Here is a 21,459-nt window from a genome sequence, read left to right on the forward strand (position 1 = left end):
AAATTTCCTGAGTAGGAAGATGCTGTTTGAGACTTGCCTGTCGAAACTCAGTTTGCTATTAAAGCTTTGAAGACCAGGGTGAACTACAGTGATTTTTTGTAGTTTCCTTTTCAAACAATACAAATGCTGTATGAACAAATGACCTATAAATCAGTCTCCTCCTTGATTTCTCTTTCAAATAAATTTGCCAAATACTTAATTACAGATAACTAAATTTTAACATGCCTTATGAAAAGACTCAGTTAGATAGAGGAGCAATATCCCAATTACTCCCCTCACAGAGAAAAGCTGGTCAAAGTCATCTGTGACAGACACGGTCTGTCATAGCTAATAACTGCAAACTGATTACATTTTCTCCTGCAGCTTGTGGAGGTAACCAAGTCACAAACAGCAGATTCCAGAGATAGAAAAGCTATTACTTGTTCGAGAACCATTTCCTTACATGTAGTCTGCCCTGTTAAACACCTTATAGTCTTCTTATGTCTCATATTTTACCTGACTGCTGGTTGTCTTCTGCTCTGCTCAAACATTAAAAAAGGCAAAGATCCTGTTTTCATTACACCCAAAAATGTTTACAGGTCTTCTCAAGAAATCACAGCTCTTCATGTTATCATGCTATACCAATTCTCTCAAGTGAGTAGAGATTTCTCATCTTATATCTGGTCCCTGGGGGACACCAGGGGAGCCCTGATGTCTGTCAGCTGGTACTGCTGCTGAAATGACTCCCTGGAGTCCTTGCAGGAGTCCAGAATTTCTTTATGCAGATGAATTTCGAAGACTCCACGTAGGAGTCAGGCCTGAAACTGTTACAGAAATAAACCAGGCGTTCTGAAAACTATTCTAATCTAACGGTGTGTGATTTATACAGTGTGTATTAAATTAAATTAAACGATTAAAATGCATTGAGTTCAACTTTGAGCTACACTAGGTTCACTATTGTAGCTCATACAATGTTCAACTCAAATTTCTTCCTAGTCTTCCTCAAGGCAATCTCTGAATTGTTGGGGTCTATCGCTTTAACTGAGTATTTATTCGCTCAGATAAAGAGACTTCTTAGCAACTCTTAGCATTTTTAAGCTTATGTTCCAGAGTTATGAACAACTTTGGAAAGAAAAGAAGTGCTATCCAAATAGAAAACTTTATCTGATGGGCACATTTGGCGATTAACAAAAGCATGGAAAGCTCACAGCACAGTCAAAACTGCACAGTGCAGGAAGCTGAAGAAGCTTATTGACAGCAATTAAACTGTTAACTTTCAAAAATAGGATGTTTTTCTTTGAATTTCAGAGTGTCAAATAAGGTTATTAATGAAGAGATTTTTGGTTCGTTCTCTTCTTCGTGTAGCTTTGGTAGAAATTGAGATGGCTGGAAATAGTAGGTAGCGCACAGAATTTGCTGATTTTTGTTTCATTTATCAAAAAATGCTAACTTGTTAAAACTTTTAAACATAAAGATTTGTGGCTCTAACACCATTTGTACAACATAAGCTGTGATAATTTGCAGGGGTGTGAACTGGCTGGGAGTGTTAGAATGGATGAATTAACTGCAGTCCATTTCACCTCTCCTTCTCCTCCCCTTTCTAGAGCCTGTGGCAGTATAGAGCAAGGCTGGTAACAGTATGTGAGGGTATAGACAACAGGCAAAGGTCATTTACTGCCAAAACCACTATGCTATAGTTTACGATAATTACTTAGTAGTCATAGTGATATCAAGCATCATTTTTCTCATTCATTACATGGGGGTTTGTTTTTTTTTAATTTGATTTTCATAGAGCTAAAATAGAGCTATTAAACAGTAAGGCCCTGTGTCATTTAGAAGTTTACTTTCAACCCTTCCCTTCCCTTCCCTTCCCTTCCCTTCCCTTCCCTTCCCTTCCCTTCCCTTCCCTTCCCTTCCCTTCCCTTCCCTTCCCTTCCCTTCCCTTCCCTTCCCTTCCCTTCCCTTCCCTTCCCTTCCCTTCCCTTCCCTTCCCTTCCCTTCCCTTTTTATCTTGGAGCAGATTAATTATGGAAGAAGTATCTGCACCAGCATATCCATTACCAGAAAGCCATAACAGAAGGCAGTCAGAACCACACTGTTAAACTTATTGTAAGGATATTATAAGATCACATTAAATTCAACAAATTGAGTTTGCTTCTATTTTGTAAAAATCAGCTCCAGAATAGATTAGCAAAAGAAATGTCATTGTATTGACTGAAGGATGTAAACCAGATATAGGTTTGTTGAGTGTGTTCATAGGAGAGATGTTTATATCTTACATTTTAAGCAGACGTAAGAGATAAATGAACATGCAATGTGTTTTTCATCAAGCATACTGCATAGAAACATCAGTACTTGAGAAACCATGCTGGTTGTCAGCTATATTTCAGATGATCTCCTTATCATGTAGATCACAGCAATAGAGGCCCTGTGCAGACTTATGGGATTTTTATGTTGTTATAAAGGCATGAAAAAGCTTGTCTTTGTTTTATTTTTAATACAGTACGAATCAGAAATTATCCCTTTGAATAACATTTCATCAGAAAAAACTCTCCCAAGAATTCAGAAGTGGTTTACGTACCATAATTCTTAGTAATTTTAACTGATTAAAAGAATTAGAGAGCAAAGACTGAATCTGAGGCTAATTTATAAACACATACACAGTGAACACGAATATCTCTTCTGCCAATACTTCCTTCTTCTTAGCATGTGAGCCACTAATTCAGACTGCTGGGGAACAGGCTTAAAAATTCTCTGACAAATCTGGTCTTTCGTGACATAATCAGGGCATAGATAAGTGCAGAAGATGGAGAAGGGACTTTTTCCTATCCAAATAGCCATCTTAAATGCACATAAAAATAAATCTTAAGTAAGATAGAGACCTGTAGGTTTGTTCTTACTCTCTTGTATCCGGCATATGTTTCATGTTGTGAATTCTGGAGAAAGAGGGAGAGATGAAATATTTTGAATATGAGAGACTCAAACCACTCATGTTAAAGCTACGGTTTACATTCATACTTGAACTGTAAGCTTCAAGAGTGTATTTTTGGTTCATTAGTATTTAGTTGAGATCATCAACAACTTGCAGTTTATATTCCCCAAATCAGATGACTATCCATTATTAGTAACTGTTTTTCTCTGTCTTCATATGTAATACTAGTATAGTGAAAAAGTGAAAGTGGTTAGCAATTGTTATGCTGAAGAATAACCAAAGATTAGGCACATGCCCAGTGTTAGCTAAAATGTGCTAGCTGGGAAGCAATGGCTTTAAAAAAGTGTGATTAAAGAAGTGCAGGAGATCTGATCACTTGCATTCTGTTGTAGACTGAGTGCTGAATATCAGTGCTGTTATTTGCAAAGTCATTTACATCTTTTTCATTTTTCTTCTGTGTTTTCATATGCTTTCTATGCACAGAAAGCTTGAGTATGTTTTCTGATACAAAAAAAAATGGTTATGAACTGCTCTTGCTCTAGTTTTTCTTCTCCATAATGAAGCTCATGGTCTTACATACACTATAATTATGAAATATCTCGAAAAAGATCTTCTAACAAATTAGGTTTTGTCCACAAATACTGAGATTCAGCACATAGTAGAGCTTAAGTTTTGGAATGGGAGGCAAGGAGAGAAAAGGAAAAAAACAAAAAAACACCTCTCTTCAGTGAAGTACGTTGGAATTATTTCTTAAAAAAAAGTGTCTCCATAAAGGAGAATCAATGTTGAAGATGGAGGGTTAATTGTCATCCAACCTAAGAACTTTTATGGCATATTAAAATATTATGTGCTAGAAAAGACTGCAACAGTCTTGTTTTCTTAGTACTCCCCAGTAATGCCACAATACAATATGCCAGACAGTCAGCTGTTCTGTTGTCTAGAAAAATGGCATATTCTTGCTAATTGCAAGTGCTTCAAGCCAAATTAAAAAGTAGGTTTTCTGGTAGTGGGAAATGTTAGAATATGGTCTCATAAGCTTTGTTTCTTTCTTATTACTTGAGATGGAATTGAAATTCTGCAGATAAAATTATACTGGTTTCATCAACTATGAATATGTATTTTCCAAAATATATGGCTATGAACATATGGATCATATTTTTAATGCATATCTCAAATTTAAGAGTTATTAAAAGTCATCTGTTTTGTAATATTTAAAATATTTCCAGTGTTGAAACTTTACTTCTTAGACATGACATTTTCCACTAACATGCAAAATGAATTGCGTGGGTCTTATGGTTGCCAAAGAGAATGAACTACAATGAGGACGAGCTGATTGGCTTTGCACATTTATTGTTTCTACTGGCATTTGCCCTGTCACCTATAAGAACTTCTTCCTTGGACATTTCCTTGTTCTGACTTTCCTGGTATGTATCTATTTTGCCATGTTTGTCTCCAAGTGGAAAAGGAGATGCTTTGCATTTGTGCAGGATGATGAATCATTATGCAGTTTAAAGTGTATCACCACTTGTATTCATTTCTTAACTAAATAAAAGAAGCCTTATTTTCCACTGCATCTTTCCTTCTAAAGCCTTGTCTAAGTTCCATTAGAAATGGTCACAAATGAGCTCCAAGAAAATGACAAAGTTGTTCTAATACTCACTGGACTCGTGTGTACAGGACCTGGGGAATAAATTGCATGCATGGCTTTAGCTCATCTGTGGATGTCAAGTTTTCTAAGTGACGCTATACTGACCTGGGCACATTAGATGACCAGATGCATACTGTCCAGTTCTGCTTTTCTAAATGTTCTGGTCATTACAGCTATTTACTGCTGAACTGCTGTACCATATATATAGATTATTTCTGAGTGCATATTTAACAAATGAAATTCTCATCACTTTTTGGATCGAAACAGCAGCTGGAAAGTAGGTTTGCTCTTGCTCCAGAGCTAAGACTAAACATTTACACAGAAATATGTAGATGACTTTTGAAGTACTGAAAGCAGAACAGAGTACCAGATGGTAGGAATAAAACCACCCAAGACCACCAGAGCTATACCAAAACAATTCAATGTGGATACGAAATGACTTGTGTTTGTGCCTGGTACTCATAGCAGTGTCTCTCAAATGAGGAGAATCAAATTGCTGATACTATGGTGTAGGTAATAATCTCTACTTCCATAGTTCTTAGTGAAATTTCCAATGCTGTGTTGCCTTTTCTGAACTTCAGAAGTCACAATAGTTGCAATATATTGCTCCAGTATTGAACAAACATTCATCAGTGTGGATGATGAAGAATAAGTCCTTTTATAGGACTGATTTATGGGTTATGATATTTGCACAGCGCAAACAAGCAGGTGATAGGGCAAATACTAGAAAGTCCTTTCCTGACAAACCAACAAGTTTTTGTGACAGTGGACGCCATGTCTGACACGCAAGGGCAGAGACACTGAAACCATTGCTAGGCCTGGGATATGGGCATTGCTCACACATCACGTACCCGGCAGAGCAGCACAGACTTTGCCCTGGTGCCTTCATCACAACATTAGCAGACACGGAAGGAGTGCAGAAATTGTTGTGGCCTTAAATTAAGACTGGAATATACTACAGTAAGTGATTAGTCCAACTCCTTATACCTACCTTTCTCTGTCATGTGATAGTCCAGGCAAGATTCTGCTCAACTTTAGGAGAAGGATGAGGGAGATTTACCAAGTCAGCTTCAATAGGACAAAAATTTTTGACACGTGTCGTACAGAATGACTGCTGGTCAGTGCTATATTGGCCCAACATGTAGATGATTGCTAGGCAGATTTGTTTTGCTAGGTAGTCCCACGTTTAGCACTCTATGCATCAGCCCTGAGACTCTGGCAAGGAGGGACTGCCACACCATTCCTCATTTGTGTGCACATGGGTGTGCTATAAAGGTGGGGCAAGATGTGCACACCAGCCCTGACTTGAGGCCTTCTCTTTTGTTAATGAGAGCATCATTGGAGATTCCTCTGCAGAGAAGTGATGTTCCTGTGGGTCATCCTATCTGCTGGGATGCTGCGGGATGCGCAGCAGGAGCTTGCACTCATGGAGTTATCAGCCAGATTACTTTTATGATATCCCTGATCTCCAAAACCAAGACAACACGAAATATCTGGGAATTTGCCCTGAAAGAAGTTTATACAGGACGTTGCAACTATAAAACCTTTCATCCTTGCACTGCAGCCATTAAAGTCTGCTGGTCTGAAGTACGTGGGAGCAGGACGCAGGCCTCTCAGGGAGAGCTCCTTAGCAACCTGGCCCTCACTGCGTCCTGTAATCTATTTCCCACATGAAGCAGCCAGCCCTCTGTGTCCTATCCCCAGACAAGGGTGTTTTGTACAGCCCTCTGTGCTCCTACCCCCACACTAGGGAGCTTATCACTGACTTTGGGCTGCTATGCCATGACTTTGCAGGCCCTCTTATCAAAGACATAAAAGGATGAAGGCTCGTACTGCATGACTCTCAGCAGTGGCTCTGCACATGGGTTTTTTGCTCCTTTGAGGGAAGGAAATGAAGGTGGCTCTAGTAAAACACATTCCATGACTTTCTGCTTTGGTTAAAGCCATTGTGTAACTGCTTGTACTTTCTGTAGTCACATTCCTAAGGCTGCAAACAAAATAGAAGGCAAATAATTTTTAAGATGAAAGGAAGACCTGACAACAGGTTACAGTAAAGCAAGAGAAATTAAAAACACTGACAAATAACTCTTCTGTTACAAATTATCAGTGTTAATCTTGGCTTGACATAAACCTGTTTTTGGTTTTTAAATGCAGGCTAATAAAGTGTTACAATAATAATACGCTTTCTTCAGTGCAAGGTGAAAGAAAAACAAGTATGTTTTCTAAGGATATGTTGTTATACCAAACTAACCATGTTTTCTTTTATTAAAAAAGACCTTTTTTTCTTCACTGGCGAGTTGCCACCTTCATGTTTAAAGCATAAAATACAGGGATGGAATAGATGGCAGTATTTAAAACATGCAGATGAGCTCCAGAAACTTTCTAAGGGCATTAGGATAGCTGGCTGCAAAGAAGGTACTATTTATCTTAAAAGTCACTGGGTAATGTGTAACATATACAAAACAAAAGGTACAAAGTCAACGCTTTTACCCTTGTAGTTTGGAATTAGAATTATTTTTTATGAGGTTTTCTACTACTTAACTTCCTGGAAAAGACGCTGTAACAAACAAATTCTTTAAACCTTCTCTTTTATCTCCCATTTTCTGTCTATGTAAAAAAGCAAGTTATGTAGAAAAGCAAGATATTTTCTTGTTTGATTGTTTTAATCATAAGAGTGCAAGAAAACTAAGAGTAGATGAATGACAGAAATGCTAACCCTCTTCTTTCAGAAAAAAATCCTGTTTCTACAGATTGATATATTTTAGGGTTTTATAGGAACACTATGATTATCTAGTCAGAACTGCCCAACAGGCTGTAAAACTTCACCAAGTAATCTCTCCATCAAACATGTAGCAACTGTTTGGGCAATCACATACATCTTAGAAAGATACCCAGCCATGATTTAGCGGCTGCAAGCGATGAAGTTCTGCAGCCCTTACTCAGGATTTGACTCAATGAAAACATTGGCATAATATGTTCTGGCTGTTAGGTTTGGAGGAACAGAAAGAAATATCTGGCTTTAAATAGAGCCTTGTTTGAAATCTCTATGAATAAACTCTACAGAATTTAAAACAAACAAAAGAGAATGCATCGTAGGAATACTTTTGCACCACCTTCTCTCTTGTGAGGACATAAACCCATGTTCTTCAATTGCTTTTCTTGGGCTTTGGCAAAAAGATGAATCCTGCAGGTGGATCTCTTTGATTTGAACTGATTTAGTTTTCCAGTTCAGTGATATATAGAAATAGTTTCCAGTACCCTGTAAGAAATATAGCCCAGACTTGCTTTACATCTGATATTTCTCCATCCTCAGTATCCAATTGTAGAGCTGCTGAATTAGAGCAGAGGCATCAGTTTTGGTAGTGATAAAAGTTCTCTTGTAGGTGCCACAAGAATTCAAACTTCTGTATTCTAGTGAGCTGTCAGGTATTCAGAGTTAATAGCACCACAAATTGTAACTGAATGGTTCTCATACAGATGCACACTGTCTCTGTGGCAGAAACAAGGTACAGGCATTCTGTTCAGTGTGTTTGCACACACAGTGGAAGTTGTACGAATATACTTGTTAAATGTGATCAAGAAATCTGACATCTATCCATAGTCAAAAGATGGTATGTTCCAAAGAGACGTTAACACTGTGTCCACAGATTTTTTCAGTGTGAACCTCTGCTTGTATGCAGCTTCAAAGAACACACTGCCAGAAATTAAGTGCCCTTTTTCAGACACGTTAATGATAGAAAACAATTCCAGAATATCATAATATTGCCAAAACATGTTTATGTTTGTAACTTTTTTTCCTGTTGTAGTGAACATTAACCATGTGTAAGCATTCAAATTACAGTAGCTCTGCATTTTGAAATAACAAGTTTCCAATGATCATTTACACCAACTGATACAGGAATAGATTTTGCTTACGTCCAGTGGTGTCCTGCTATTGTTTGAATTGACTGTCACAGCTGAAGGTCATTGAATCAGTGCCAATACAATCAGATGAAATACTGGAAAACTGCTTTTAAAAAAATCTTACCTTCATAAAAACAAGCACAAACTCCTGAAAAATGTAAACTTTGAAAAGAGAAGCTAAGACTTGTCAGCTGACTAGGCAGCCTTCAAAGTTAAACCAACAGAAAAAGCAGTCATAACATTTGCACACCTACATAAAACAGGTTAGTATTTTACTTTGAGACTTTAAACAAATTGGTTCATTTCCTCAGTCAGTTAGAAACTTCCTGTGTGACTTTGGATAAATTGTTTAGGACAAGGTTTTTAAGGTATGTAAATATACACTTAGATGTGCGTTGGAGTATTTGCTACAGATTCTCTTAACTAACAGGCACAGAAAATGGGTGCATAACAACCTTCATAATTATCTTCAGTATTTTTCCCAAAGGTAGCCTGTTGATGAGTAGGGATCCACAGCTGTATGAATCAAGGCTATTGCATAATATTTACAATATTTTTCATTTTAGATTTTGATGATAAAGTAGCATATCTCTCTGAGAACTGACCGTGCTCCAGAATAACACATGATCTTTGTAATATAGAAATAATTGTACCTCCAGTAGGAGCTGTCAAGTAAACATATTGTAAGACAGACATACAGTATCACAATGGAGCCTTTTTTCAAGGCAGATTAAGACAAGGAAGAAAAAGATGCATTTACTCGCATAAAGAAAATATGTTTGTTCTGTAACTTGCTGTCCCTATTTTCACAGTTCATCAGAGCAGGAAGAAGGAATTCATTTCAATTCTCACATAAAAACATAAATTAGATAGGGGAGGGCTTCTTATGCCAGTAATTCATAGTGTGTAAGTAACAGACATCACAATGATGAATGTTGCTCAGTACTTCCTGGAAGCTGCTCAGCACCTCAGAATTAGAACAGAATTTTTATATTAGTTTCAGGGTTGATTCTGCAATGCAAAATTAAATGAGTCATCTGTAATTTAGGCAGAATTCCCTTGAAACCAAGAGGTCTAATTACACCAAAAAAAACCCCCTCAGGTTAGAAGGAGTTGAAGTCAGTCTCTAAGAGGGCACAGCTGGAAGGCACTACTGGTTTTTATTAATGATGGCTTAAAAGCAACATCTGGCTTGAAGATTCTCCTGATTTGAGAAAGCTGGAAGGGATGTTGAGGGAAAGAAGCCATATTTCTAGATCAAGAACTTCATTTTTACCTGCTACACTGGACCAGCAACACAACCAAGGTTCATTATGCTGGCAAAGTGAACAAGACAGATACTATAAACAGATTGCTGCATGCAATTTAACAGTTTAGTTTTGTTATACTTTTTAGTTTTGTATGAATACATTTATTTCTTACACTAAGAGACAATAAAGTTTCCTGCTTCGAATTATTCAACTATGGTTAGTCCACTTTATTGCATTTAAATGTGCTTTATTCTTTTCTTCTATCAGACTGGCAGTGATCGCTGAGAGCATTCAACCAGAACAGTCTCAATAAAAACTAATCAGAAGCTCCTGTGAGTTTGAGCATGGGAATCTGGGAAACTCAGTAACAAATAAAACATATTTCTAAACATTTACGTTTACAAGAAAAAATCCAAGGTCTGAACAATAAGTTAATAAATTGGCATAGTTATCTACTGTTCAGATATAAAAATCCTGAAAATTTATATATTGCTATGGCAGACATTACAAAACTGAACAACTATCCACTGTCATAAGTGGTACTTCAAGATTTCCAAAAGAAAACTTATATTTTAATTTTCTGTTCATATATAGCCAAGAGTAAGAGGCAAAGCCAGCCTAATAGTAATCCAAGGTTCTGTAGAAGAAACATCAACCAGGGTCGCCGTGTCTGAATATGAGTCATTTCAGGAAGCTAAAAAAAGAATAAGACACCAGAATGAGAGCCAGATATATTCATCTCTGGGAAAAAGTCTTATGGGAAAACAAGACAAACTTCATTTAAAAAGGCTTTCATAACACTGGGTTTCTGGATGCAACTACTAATCTGTAGCAAGTTCTGTACGTTGTAACTACACGGATCTTGACAGTGAAAAGATTAACAAAATTCTGTCCGTTTTTGTTCTTCCACTAGCACCAGCAAGAATGGATGAGATTCCGAAATTTGTCAATAGCAATTTTGTGCAGCTGTTTGTAAGGAAATTCTTATTTAGTAAAATTAGTTATTCCCTTTTGTGGGAATAAACTAGTTTGAGTTATTTTGTTTCTGTACTATATATAGGGTCAATCCTGCTCCTACTGAATTATCTGGCAACTCTCCTACTTACTTGGGGTCTAGTAAGCACATAAGTGGAAAACAATCTATTTAATATTCGGGGGGAGGGGGGAACCTTTAATAATTATCTCTGAAAGTTTTAAATCAAGTAAAGCAGCAGCAGCTGTTTATAATCATATTAAAAGTTACTTACACACTGACCTTCCACCCTACATGGTCTCTTTTACAAAAGTTTTAAACAAAATATACATCTTGATAGATTCTGTGGAAATAATGCCTCAGGCTCAGGATCTCAGTTTTGTTTTACTGACACCAGGAGTGATACTAATGACTGCCAATATTTTCATGTCTACCTCTGGAAATAGAGGCATGGCCTGGTACAACAATTTTTAATATTTTGTCTATTTCATGTGAACTTCAAAACAAAATAAAATCTGAAGAAAAAAAAAAAAAAAGTAGTGATCTGTCTAGACATCTTCCCATCGTATTGCTTTCCTTCCCCACTCATAGCCTGTGTTGGAATGAATTCATTCGTTTCCCTTGCACCCTCTCAGACTCCTCCCATGGGCAGCATCTCCTCTGGAAGCTGATATGGGCCCAAATGAAGCCTTTATAGTGAAAAGTCTGCCCCTGCTTTAAAGGTTTGCATTAAAGTAACAGGCAAACTCAGAAGTCCTAAATCGTTGCAACAGCCAGGAAGATGGTTTAGATTACAATACAAATTCACATCTTAAAAACTCGTATTATTATATTTAATATATATCTAACAGTCATCATAGATATTTAAGCTGGAGGAAATGCAAACACTTCTGATGTAAATCGAAATCTGAACTGACAGCACATCAGTGTTCAGAATATGCTTTTTGTTTTGTATATAAATAAAAACCAGGCAGAGGTCAGGCACAAAAAAAAACCTCTCTATATTGCTCATAAAAAGCTGCTTTTCAGGGGATTTAATTTTGGTTAAACAACATCTAAAGCCATGGTGTTACAGGTTTTGACTTACATGTATATCTTGAAGCCATCAATTTACAATGTAATATTTCACTGGAGCATACAGTCACAAGACAAAATGCTCCTCCCTTCTGCCCTCCCTGATGTCTATGAAGATAAAATTTTTCAAAATTCCTTGGGTAAAATGATGAAAGCTATAAATCATTTTATCCCTTGCCCTACACCCCAGGTTTTTAATTAATTCGTTTACCATGCTTGTAAATGGGCCAGAATGCCATTTTTAGATACAGAAGAACAGAAATAATTTTGCACATTCTACTGGTGCAGCAGTCTCACAGTGCTGTCCTGTCAGTGAGCCTCCATCTCCTATCCCTCAGTGTTCCCCCAAAGCAAAAATCAGTGACTGTTCCATCATGTCCCATATTTAAGCAATACGATGTGTATGTGAAAGCTCAGAAAACAGATTCTTAAAATTATAGCTTTGCACACCATTAGGTACTTGTACACCTTTGTCAGGAACACTGATAATTGCTGTTTTTTTAATGAGAAACACAACAGTGAATAGAAGTTACTCCTGTGAAGAAAACTGAAAAACTTGAAATTGAAAATTGAAAAAATATAAAGCACTGCAGATTTTCTTTTGAGATGGCCTATGCAAACAACTGAAACTTTTCAGATCTATAGATTCCCTGTGATATTCAGTGCTTGCACTTCCAGAAAACCCAATGGCAGTTCTTTTGGCAAAAGCAGAGAAAAGCTGGTTGGAATACCTCGTTCATAAGAGGGAGATGAGAAAAATATAAGATTCTTGTCTTTCTCTCTTCTTCAACTCACATCGTGGTTATGGAGTCAAGAACAAGTAAAAAACATGGTGTTGTTAGAGGAGTTTGATCACTGATCGATTCTGATCCTGCGCTATAGGAAAAATATGACTAAGCCCTTAGCCACGTTATTGAAACCATGCCTACTGAATAGGAAGGCAGCATAACTTCCAAATTTCTCTGTCAGAACAAGACGCAACTATGCAGCTTGGTACACAGTGTTCTTGTCTGCTATTCACCACCTCGATCCAGACAGCTGATACATCCACAGTCCTTCGTTAGCTCCCTCATAAGCTCTTGGGAGCATTTTACATTCATATTACTTCTATTATAGTAGGAAAAAAATGGACTGAAATACACCCAAGGTCTAAGGCCAAGGACTACAAGCAGATTTTTAAATAGGTTATAATAATGACATGGCATATCAGGTTTCAGATATTACTCTTGAACCTGGCAAATTATATCATAGGCACCAGGTGGGGAGTGGTAGTTAACAGAACAGAGACAGTCAAGCTTAAGAAAAGCACAGTAAAAATTCATAATAATAGAGAGAAAACTCCTTTTTTTCCCCTCTGGACCTAATGACATAGTAAGGTCAGTCTTTGCTCAGAAGCTTGCAAAAAACTTTATATTAATATACATTATCTAAAAAGCATGACACTGTGAATTATAGTAAGCTGGAAAGGTAATTAAGTTCTGTGTTGTTATGAGTGTACATTTAGCCACCTCTTCAATAAATGATGCGTCTTGAGGCACCTTCATGAGTTATGACTCCATAACATTCTTCCGCAGTCCTTAGACCTCTCTCTCCCTCTCTAATGCGTTTTCACATTTTTTTCCTATAGTTAGGTCATTGCTATTGAAATAGGAGCATGAAAACTGATGGGAATTATGAGACAATCTAATGGGTTTTGAATTGCTTAGGAACTCATGCAAACCTCTCTGAGATAGAAAGGCAGGCCAGAGAGGGCAGAGGATAAACATCTCACATTTTAGCTCAGAAACTGCAAATTCATGCTGAAATAATGGATTAAGAATATACAGAGAAAAAGGAGCAAAAAGAAAAATGTTATCAAGTTACTCAAGATTTTTTAAAAGTCATTCATTTTCAAATGTTTCTTTATGTTATTTTCAGTTATCTCTAATTCTTCTATTGATAATGTTAACCTGTCTAAAAGTCCTCTGTGTCTTATTTGTATGTTTACATAGAACTCTTTACAGCTTTATTTCACCCTTTCATTACTATTACGCCTATAGTGACAGTGACACCAAACAAAACCAGACCATTCTCCTAAGCTCCATTCACATACAGGGCAGAAGACATGCTCTTCCTAAGATGCCTACAAAATTCCTTTCCCTTCAAGATCATCCTCCTGCATTCATTTGACACTCATCTATGATGTTGCTGTTAGAAGGAACGTATAATAATAGGCAGAATTTTCTCACCATTTCTGCTAAAGATAAATACAAGAACATTCCAGCTGTAACAGTAAAAATCCAGTTTTGAATGCATGGATCTGTTGACACAGAAAGGCCAATATAGAGCCCTAAGAACGCCGTTAGTGCACTTATAAAATTCATCAAAATTGCAATCTTCATGGGGAGGCCCGTACTCAGTAGCACTGCAAAATCTCCTGCATAGAGAAAATACAACAAAAAATGGTTAGTGGCTAAACGTGTTTGTAAGATTCTTCATAATAAATGTACAAAGGAAACAGTGAAGGATGGAAGATTGCCCTTAGATTTCTATAAAACTGGTTGTGTATTCATCTTGTGCGGAAAAACAACCACCCCAAACAGCTTGTATTTGTTTAGCTGTTCCTAAAGATAGCACAGAGTATACAGGAGTAACTGCTGTTAATTCTCAATTTTCTGTGACATTTACAGCTTGGATAAATGCAAAAAGGAAGTCACATGTTTTCCCCAAGTTTATAGATCTTCCTTGATTGGGAATTTGTCAGTTAAAAATCACGGGTGTATCTACAACCAGGTCTTTCAGTATTGTACAGAAAAACCTATGCACATCCAATTCCATTTTAGTTTAATTCAACTGATTTCAAACCTAATTGACTTTAGTAAATTGTACATGAGGAAACAAACGATCATGGATTTTTTTCTTCTAAAATATAAATGATTTCCTAACAGGCCCACAGCAAATGTTTTTAAAAATTCCTCTCTACACATTGGACTCGATGATCTCTGGAGGTCCCTTCCAACCCCTACAATTCTGTGATTCTGTGATTTGGAAATACCACTTTGACACCACACCACTGCATCAGAATTAAGAAAATCTCTTTGGAGTTAGATGTTCACTACTTTCATAGTTTCTGTGCTATACAAACATGAGTTAACAGTTCTACAAGAATTCCCTGTCCACTTTTTGAGGGGAAGTTTTCTACAGATACAGCACTTGAAACCTCCAGTCATATAAAAATAAAAAGAAACCAGAATCCAAAAGTTCTCATTTTGAACTTGCCAGCATGTATATGCTGATCAACTCAATGCCAGGAACAGCTTCAGCCATACTGAAAGATTTACAAGAAGGAGATAATCGGGAAAATTTTTCAATAGAGCTGTCTTGCAGCCCTGTCTGCTAGTAAAATGGGTCATATATCTTTCTTTATTATCTTGTTAGTCTTGATTAGTAGCAGGAATTAGAGTACCCTGAAGAATACATTGTTAAATGGCTCTGCTGCATATTAAAACTCTTTCATAGCCCATTGTGTCAGATACGCCATTTGACACACAAGGCTCTTGCTCACAGTTTACAGTTTTCTTCCGTTTATAAACATGAGAATAAAGAGCTACTCTGACCTGATAGAATTTACAACCCAAGAAGTGAGATGAGATGGCAGCCAATCATACAGGGAAGACATCTCCACTTCTCTTTTTAAAGGGAACAGAGAAGTACACACCCTTTTCATATATTCATCCCGCATGTATCCATTTAACAGGTTTTAATCATAGAATCAAGGAATCACTTGAGTTCGAAGGGAATCTAAAGATCATCAGGCCCAACCCTCCTGCATGAACAGGGTCACCTACACTTGATCAGGTGCTCAGAGCCCCCTCCCCTCAGAGCTGACCTTGAGCATCTCCAGGGATGGGACATTCATCACATCACTGGGAAACCTGTTCTATTTCCTCACCAGGTACCTTTTTCCTTATACCCGATCTAAATCTCCCCTTCTTCAGTTTGAAACCATTTCTCCTTGCCCTATCAATGATGGTGTTATAAGCAGTTCCCACTAATATAGTACAGGAAAGCATTCTTTGGAAAATCTGTAACTACAAAGCCAGTCAGGAATATACATATATTTCTTACCCATTTCATGAGGAATTTCATGGCATAAAATAGCAATAGTCGTTGTCACACCTGTTTCTGTTGAGGATGAGAATGCTGCTCCAATTACCAAGCCATCAGCAAAATTATGAAGACTGTCACCCACCAAAACCATGATTGCTAACAAGCTAATTCTGTTATCTAGGAAAAAAAGAAAAAAAAAAAAAAAGAAAAAGAAAAAAGTTACAAAAATGCCCAGAAGTTTAAACACAAACAGATATTATCATTTTTGCTACTTTACAAATGTTTGTTTTTGTAGAATTGACATATAACAGAAAGTCAAAGAAATCAGAGGACAATTGTGTTAAACTCTTCTGTCCGCATTATTGCACTTTTTTCAAAATACTTGAAATGAAAAAGCAGGTTGTAGAATCACTCAGAGATTAAAATATCAGAAAGTACCTTCCTGGCTTTGATTGGTGAAATTTTCGCAGTTTTCATTTTCCTGCACCCTATATTCTTTTCCTTAAAAGGAAGGAATTTTTACATCATTATGCTCAGAATTGTACAGCTACAATGAAGTCAAATATGTAGTGTAATGGAGCTGATCATTTTAATGCTGTAAAGCATCATAATAATAATGAGTTACATTTTCAGGGTATGCTCTTTATGAGATTGCATTAAGCAGAGAGAAAGAGCTAAAAGCCAATAAGCCCCAGAGTACCACAATTAGTGCAGTGCTATAGCATCATTTCCAGCTTTTGTTCCAATCAATTAATAGCAGTTATGCTCATAGTACTCCTGTCTACTCATGGATGCAGGCAGCTCTTTTTTCATCCCATTCCACTCAGTGAACTTAGTGTGAACAGCACATTTGATGCTTGGGACATTTAGCAAGGCTTTTTGACATGAGAAGAGAAGCACTGGATGCAATACAAGTGTTGATATCAAGGCAGAAAATTGGACATAATCTAGCCTGTAGCCCAGATGAGTAGACTCATGGGAGGGATTTACTCTCTTTGAGTAGCAGTGAGCCCAGTATTTAGGCTCAATGTCTAGGCTTTGAAACAAATTTTGTAGGCTCTCTGAAGTTAATCCACAATCCATTTTATCCAAAATCTTGCCAGCAGAACCTTCCAAGTCCTCCCAGGATATCATCCACCTTCCCTCTATGCCAAATGGACAGTTCGCTTTGCAAGGAGTTGTATTTATGCCTGGAGAAGTGAGGTCATGATTTGGGCCCTGAGCAATATATGTTTTCCCCAAGTGTTTCTGACCCCACACAAACATAACGTGACAGTCTGGGGCTGTGCAGAACTTCCTGAATATTGTTATCACAAGGTTTTACCTTCGTAATGCTGTTCCGGAGGTGACCATTTTATAGTAATGGGGGAGATGTTTTCCTTATAAAAGCTGTCTAGAACTGAAGCTTTCAGGCTATTATTAAAAAAAGCCAACACATTACACATAAAAGCCTAACAACTGTATTCAGAAAATCCTCTCCAGTTGCCTGGAAGCTTTGCAGGTTCAGAACAATTGGCAGACCCGTTAGATTTCTGTGCCAGCTTTCAGAGCCAGACATGGATGCCCCCAGTTTGCACAGTCCTTTCTAAACACTGTGCAGTTTATAATCAATAGTGCAGAGCATGAGTTACATAGAAATAATAGATTGCTGCACTACGTTAAGGTTGTGACTGGTAAAAAGGAGTAGTGAGGATGAAATGAGGGACTGCCCTGAGACATTATTAGTCTGTTTTATGCAAGGAGCTGACTGTTGAAAAAGACTTAGTATAATTGCTGGAACTCATTTCAGTGTGTTGTTAATAATATAACATAGGAGTCAGGTTAACATAATGGAGAAATTGCAAATGTAAACATCATGAACTTACTCGACTGAAAGCTAAGAAGATGCATATATAAACAAATCAGAATGATTTCTTTGCTTTTAGCCAGTTTTAGAGCACCTTAGTTACAAGCAATTGTCTCGCTGCAGTACACTGCTGCAACTGTAACTTAACTATCAAATTGACACAACAATTTCTAAAGAGCCTCCTGTTCTTCAACAGAATCATCAAAATAAAGGGGGGATTATCTGCTGAAATAAGGAGATTGATACTCATAGCAAATTCTATTCCATAAATTTCCTTATAAAGCTAACAGGTGCAAGACTCTCACCAGAGATCAAGTTTTTTGAGCTTTGAATACAAGTTTAAAGGAAAAAATTATCTACAAAAGAAAAAATGCTACTGTTTTATCTTTTAAGGTGTTGGTAGAATGAGAGTGGATATATGAGAAGGAGATGGCCAGTGGAGAGGTCTTTTTTCTTCCAGTCGCACCTTGCTTCTGAGTTACTCACTGGCTGTCTAAGGGGCTGCCTCCTCTCACAGTATTACCTGAAATGCTTTTCTGGAGGTGTTAAGCTTCTGTCTTATGGTGCCAGATTCCATTCCGTTTGAGGATGGAATTAATATTGAGCTCAGCATGGTTATGCTTTGAGCTCCTTGAAAAAAAAACAAAAGCTATTATGAGAGAAGCTTTGAAAATAGGTATTCTCATGAAAAAAAGCCAAACCAAACTGCCACCACCACCAAGAAGCCCACAAAGCAACTTCCCTTCCCTACAGTAGTTTCACATACTGGTTCCTAATATAAAAGTAAAACTGAACTGCGAGGAAGAAATGGAAGCAAAGAATATTAATCAGAAAGTACACCAAATTTTGTTTTAAGCCGTTGGCAACTAATAACACTGAGATCACCAGGAATCTGTTTCTGCCTAGCAGGGAGTTATGCCTGAACAGAATGGAAACATCTAGAGATAGACTAGACAGTTTCACTAAAACTGGCACTGGATTGTGTACTGTTGGATAGGCGACACTGAAAAAAATGGAAATCCGGTTTTCAAATGGAAATGAAGTCCACAAGAACAGAGAAGAATACTAAAAACCTAGAAGATAATGCAATTGTTTAACAAAGCAACTCATGACATGAGATTTGAGATAATAAAAAAGAAGGTTGAGTATAGTAAATAAATTGATTTAAATTAAATTTTTTCTCTCAGTCGAATGACTTCAACACCACTAAATTCAAAAAGGTTACACAAGTACAGTCAGAGCTTTATGGAGTAAACAGCATTGAAACAGAGAAGACAAGAATTACTTCAGTGCTTTCTGAAGAAAACAGTTTATCCTAAAACTGAGAGCCATCCTGAGTGCAGAATTCCATACATGTAATAAATCATTTCTAGTTCAAAGGGGCTATTGCTTTACCATGTAAGAGAAGAAGGAAGCAGAATTACACTAACGTAATGAGCCAAAAAAAGAACAAAATACAGTTATTTCACTACCTTCAGAATAAAGGCCCCAGCAAAGTTTACAATTATAAAAATCTGTTTCATATTAAATTTTGAAGGCTTCTTTTGAAGCAAGGGATTCAGAAAAAATAGCTTGCAACAGTGAATAAACAAACACTAAAGCGTAGACACCATAAGATTAATGAACTTCACAATTATAGGGTTGGCAGTTGTAAAGGTCTTTAAGCAGTGATTTAATTATGTATCCAAGCACCATCAGATGTGGTGCTGTAGCACACAGCAAACACAGAGCTAAGCCAGCTTCACACTTTCTATTCCATCTTAGGTCTTAAAACTTTTCCTATTGCTTGTCTGGACTTTTTATTGATACTAACTTTTTGTGCTGATCACTTTGTTGCCTGGAGGAACTTCAGACGACTCAGAATCTTCTGGGCTTCTCTAATTGAAAGGAGAGATAAGAGAGCAATGTTAAAGGAAAGATAATAGAGCAATGTTAAACAGCTTTTCCCGCTGTTGCTATAAATATAGGAATATATATAGGAATTATATATATAATATATAGGAATAAATATAGTTTGAAATAAAGATTGCTGCTATTTCCATAGATATCATTCAGATTATATATTGAGTGCTGGCAGTGTGATGGATACTGTAGAAGAAATTAAGTATAAACTGCTCAGAAATTTTTGTACTTTTGTAATCCCCCCAAAAAATCATGCTTCTGCTTGAATGCACAAACATCTGAGCCAAATGTGGAACTACTACAAAGGACAACATAATTCAAATTTTATCTTTCAAGTTTGTAATAAAAATACAATTGTAGTTTCCTGCTGGATAGAGAATTTCCAAGGAAAATGCTCATATACCAGGCTCCTCGGTGTTCCAATAAAAGACTGAAAAATAGGATCACAGGTCTCACAAGCACTGTAGCTGAGTTCTCCCTTACTCTCCCTGTTGTTTGTAAAGCTGCTTGCTTAAAAGAAAAAATGCAGTATGTGCAATTATTAAAATGTAGCCCATTGGATGTATTTCACTTACACTCAGAACAAAAACCGTTCCATCAGAGCTACTGAAACAGTCTTTAGGAAATAGGAAAAAAGTTTTTTTGTTCTTCAGGATGAACAGACCCCAGTGCCCTGCCTCTTGGCCTTTCACTGAATCTTGATCATCATGAGGCATCTCTGGCCAGGCATAATAGCTCATGAGCATGCTCTACTGTGAACTTTACCCTTAGTGAAGAAGTAAAGAAAGATACAGCAGCTTTGTCCTTTCCCCAGACAGTTAATCTGGTGCATCAGTCCCAGTGTTTAATTACAGAAACTGCAATTGTGGGAAGAGAAGGGAGAAGGTGAGGAATGTCTCTGTCTGACCCTCATGCTTCCTGGGACTCTTCTTTCTGACTAGAGAAATCAGAGATTTATGAAAAATATGCCAAAAACCATATTTGTTTGAAACTAGAAAAGTTGATTTACTAATCACTATTTTTGTTTTGTTTTGTAGCCCAAACAAAGCATAAAACGCATATTAAAGCTATTATGGCAGCCAGTGAAGAGTCAACAGCAGCCCAGAAGAGTGCTTTGTTAGAGGCAGCAACCACCTCTGAAAAACTATAGCAGAGATATGTATTGGCTGCAAAACAGGATATGTTTCTTGGCTGGTATTAGCTTGGTTGTGGTGTGGGATTTGTGCTGTGGAGGCAAGAGGAGCAAAAGGAAAGGATTTGGTTTTTAAATTCTACATTTTAAAGGAAAAATAAAACTCCTTAATTCCCATGATTGAAGCCAGCCATATGAATTCCAGTAATTGTTTCACTTCTCTTATAATATTTATTCACATGCCACTTCTTTGAACTCTGAGTCAAAACTGCAGGACTAATCATTGACCTGAAGGATTTATAAGCTTTTCTTAGTCAACCAGTGTTTTTCTTACTATTACTCACATGACTCTGAAAAATTGGCTGCTCTTGTACAAACTAGCTAAGTCAGGGTAGTTTGTGTGATATACATAACTTTATTGTGATCTTGCAGCTGAAAGGAAGGACTAGATTGTTCATAACCATAAACAGGAAGCTATGATATGACTCACAAATTAGTAAACATTCTTCAGCAGGCTGCTTGCTCTGCATTCAAGTGACAGTTTCTCAACTGTGCTTCAGAGAAAAGCAGTGGCTCATGAGACTCTTATCTATCACAGCTGCTTGTTAAAATGGAATTCGCATTACGGAAGGTCTCTGATTTAAATTACCAGGAACACAGATATCTAAGTATTCTGTATAAGGTGAAGAAATTGCTTGGAAAAGGAGAAAATGGGTTAGAAGTAATGAGTG

At 37.1% G+C, this 21,459-nt stretch overlaps 1 protein-coding gene across 12 annotated transcripts in view; it reads right to left on the reverse strand.

Moving 5' to 3' along the window:
- Nucleotides 1–2,363: 2,363 nt before the first annotated feature.
- SLC39A12 (solute carrier family 39 member 12) overlaps nt 2,364–21,459 on the reverse strand; it is a 48,395-nt gene continuing 29,299 nt past the window's right edge. For 7 of the 12 annotated variants that reach the window (XM_048950473.1, XM_048950471.1, XM_048950465.1 and 4 more), the window contains 4 exons: nt 19,508–19,571; nt 15,867–16,025; nt 13,988–14,175; nt 2,365–10,406 (listed from right to left, as the gene is read on the reverse strand). In XM_048950473.1, coding sequence (XP_048806430.1) covers nt 10,278–10,406; nt 13,988–14,175; nt 15,867–16,025; nt 19,508–19,571 — 540 coding nt within the window. In that variant the 3' untranslated portion in view covers nt 2,365–10,277. Of the gene's footprint in view, nt 10,407–13,987; nt 14,176–15,866; nt 16,026–19,507; nt 19,572–21,459 lie in introns of all 12 variants that reach the window. The other 5 variants (XM_048950477.1, XM_048950475.1, XM_048950476.1 and 2 more) reach the window with 2 other exon arrangements.

This window comes from Lagopus muta, chromosome 7 (genome assembly GCF_023343835.1).
Source record: "Lagopus muta isolate bLagMut1 chromosome 7, bLagMut1 primary, whole genome shotgun sequence".
Lineage (NCBI taxonomy): Eukaryota > Metazoa > Chordata > Aves > Galliformes > Phasianidae > Lagopus > Lagopus muta.